Genomic DNA, 2,040 nt, shown 5'->3' on the forward strand with positions numbered 1-2,040 from the left:
TTTCGTATTTCCATCCGTTGCTTTATGCAGAAGATTCTAATTTTCATAAGAACTTTGAACTTCAGATTCACAGGATTGTTGACTTCAATTGCAGTGTCTTCGAGCTCAGATATTCAGCGAATTTCTTCATGAAGATTATGGAGGACCCGGGACATTACGAGTGGATGCTTTTACAGATATGCTAGTCGCCCTTAAGGCAAACGATCTGCCTGGAGCTGCTCTCGCTGCGCGAGCATCGCTACTGTGGTCAGGACTGGGAAATTTGGAACGCGAGACGATCGAGCTGAATTGTCTAATTTTATGCTGTCTCAAATGTTGTAAATGCACTATGAATGTGAATAATGATTGAAGTATAGAGTATTCAAGAATTTCATCGAACCATATTTGATTGGTAGTGCTTATCACTGTACAGAGGGCTGGTAACAACTAATAAGGCGAAGTTTCGAAATGGCAGCTCCAGGTTCGACAGTAATTAGTAATTCTTGGCAAACCCCTTAAGACAAACTTTGGCACATGATATTTATCTTCACAATAACTTGGCGCATGTAAACTTCAGCAGCGGTCAGCTCCCCGCCTCGGAAATGCTCTGAAGAGACGGGCGCCATAGTTTCGACTTCGCCAAGGCGGAGTTTGCCAGCCTGTTATTCTGGTGTTTTTGGCTCTGATGTTTCCGCAACCGACCATCCTGCAAGTCAAAAGGAAGATTCAGATTGCAGCGTCCACAGCGAATCAAATTTGTCACATGTACTTAAGGTTTTCGTTCTCTAATTTCAATCTACAGTAAGCACTTGTGACGAAAGATCATGAATTACACATGACTTGGCCGGCGATCGTGAAGAGTACGAGACTTGGACAAGTCTGATATATTTCCTCCATAGCTGCTTGTAAGGATTCAAGTTAAAATGATTCTCTTACTTAGAAGGAAAAGGTTGCGATGGACCACAAAGTGATGCAATACAGGCTGTTAAAACATTGGAAAGATGCTGACATATCTTGGAAAAGTTGAGGACTCAATAATGGAACGAGAAGCCTTAGTTTCTCAGTGACAGATACCTGGTTGGTCTTTTGTGGGTCAGAGCTCCCTGCTCCTCCTCCTCCTCCTGTCTGACAACTTGTGTCCCTAGGTGCTGATACCCCCACCTCGGATTCTGATTCCTCAACTTTCTCCGGCTGTTGTTGCTGCTTCTTCATCTTTGCGTACTTCTTGGATCTCAGGACTTTGATCACCTCTAAAACCAAGAAGAATTCATGAAAATTTAGCAGCTGTTCTTGCATTGAGCTTTTCGTGAAGTTACCGGAAGCAGATGAGGAGAACAAAATGGACACATCGTTCCGATGTCCTCGGACGGTGAGCTTGTGTTTTCATAAAAGCTTTTAAGCAACGGGAGTAAGAGAGATGTTGATGATACCTTGCGAAGTAATAAGCCGATAGGCATGACCGAGAGCGAGAGTTTCGCTTGGCCGGAGAAGCTTCACGCGGGTGAATCGCACGGCCTTCGGGTCGCCTTTATCTTCCTCAAACGTCGGTGACGGGAGCGGGATTATCAGGGAGACGTAGTGGCCGGGGTTGTTCCTCATGACCTCGCTCGCCATCACGGGCCAATACAGCCTCTCTATCCTCCCATCAGGATGCTGTATCACTAGAGCTGCAGCATCTATAGCCTGGCAATTCCCCATTCTCTCTCTCTCTCAAGAAGAAGAAGAGCGAGAAAGTGAAGATGGATAAGAAGGAAGAAGAGGGGAAGGAGGGTTAAGAAAGCAACAAGAGTCTCTTATCTCTATGCACTTGCACAACCCACCATTTGTCATTCCACCATCCCTTATTTCCAAAAATGCTGTAAAAAAATAAAAATAAAATGGAAATTTTGAGGTTTTCTTTTTTCTTTTTTACATAAGGAAGGCCGTCCTCCCACAATTCCCAACTGACAACTTTGGCCTGCGAGGGTCAAGTTTTAATCAAGCTGACAATAAAGCGGCACGTCATATAAAAACTTTATACTATATACAACGGGCGTCAAGATTAACGTTAGAGCTTATCAC

General features: G+C 44.2%; 1 protein-coding gene across 1 annotated transcript; it reads right to left on the bottom strand.

Annotated features, from left to right (window-relative positions):
- Positions 1-358: 358 nt before the first annotated feature.
- LOC104433559 lies at positions 359-1,791 on the bottom strand. The gene is made up of 3 exons (XM_010046353.3): positions 1,410-1,791; positions 1,054-1,229; positions 359-685 (listed from the first exon to the last, which is right to left on the bottom strand). Exons 1-3 carry the CDS (start codon positions 1,675-1,677, stop codon positions 563-565), a joined length of 567 nt encoding a protein of 188 aa, XP_010044655.2. The 5' UTR covers positions 1,678-1,791; the 3' UTR covers positions 359-562.
- Positions 1,792-2,040: the final 249 nt, after the last annotated feature.

This window comes from Eucalyptus grandis, chromosome 2 (genome assembly GCF_016545825.1).
Source record: "Eucalyptus grandis isolate ANBG69807.140 chromosome 2, ASM1654582v1, whole genome shotgun sequence".
NCBI classification, from domain to species: Eukaryota; Viridiplantae; Streptophyta; class Magnoliopsida; order Myrtales; family Myrtaceae; genus Eucalyptus; species Eucalyptus grandis.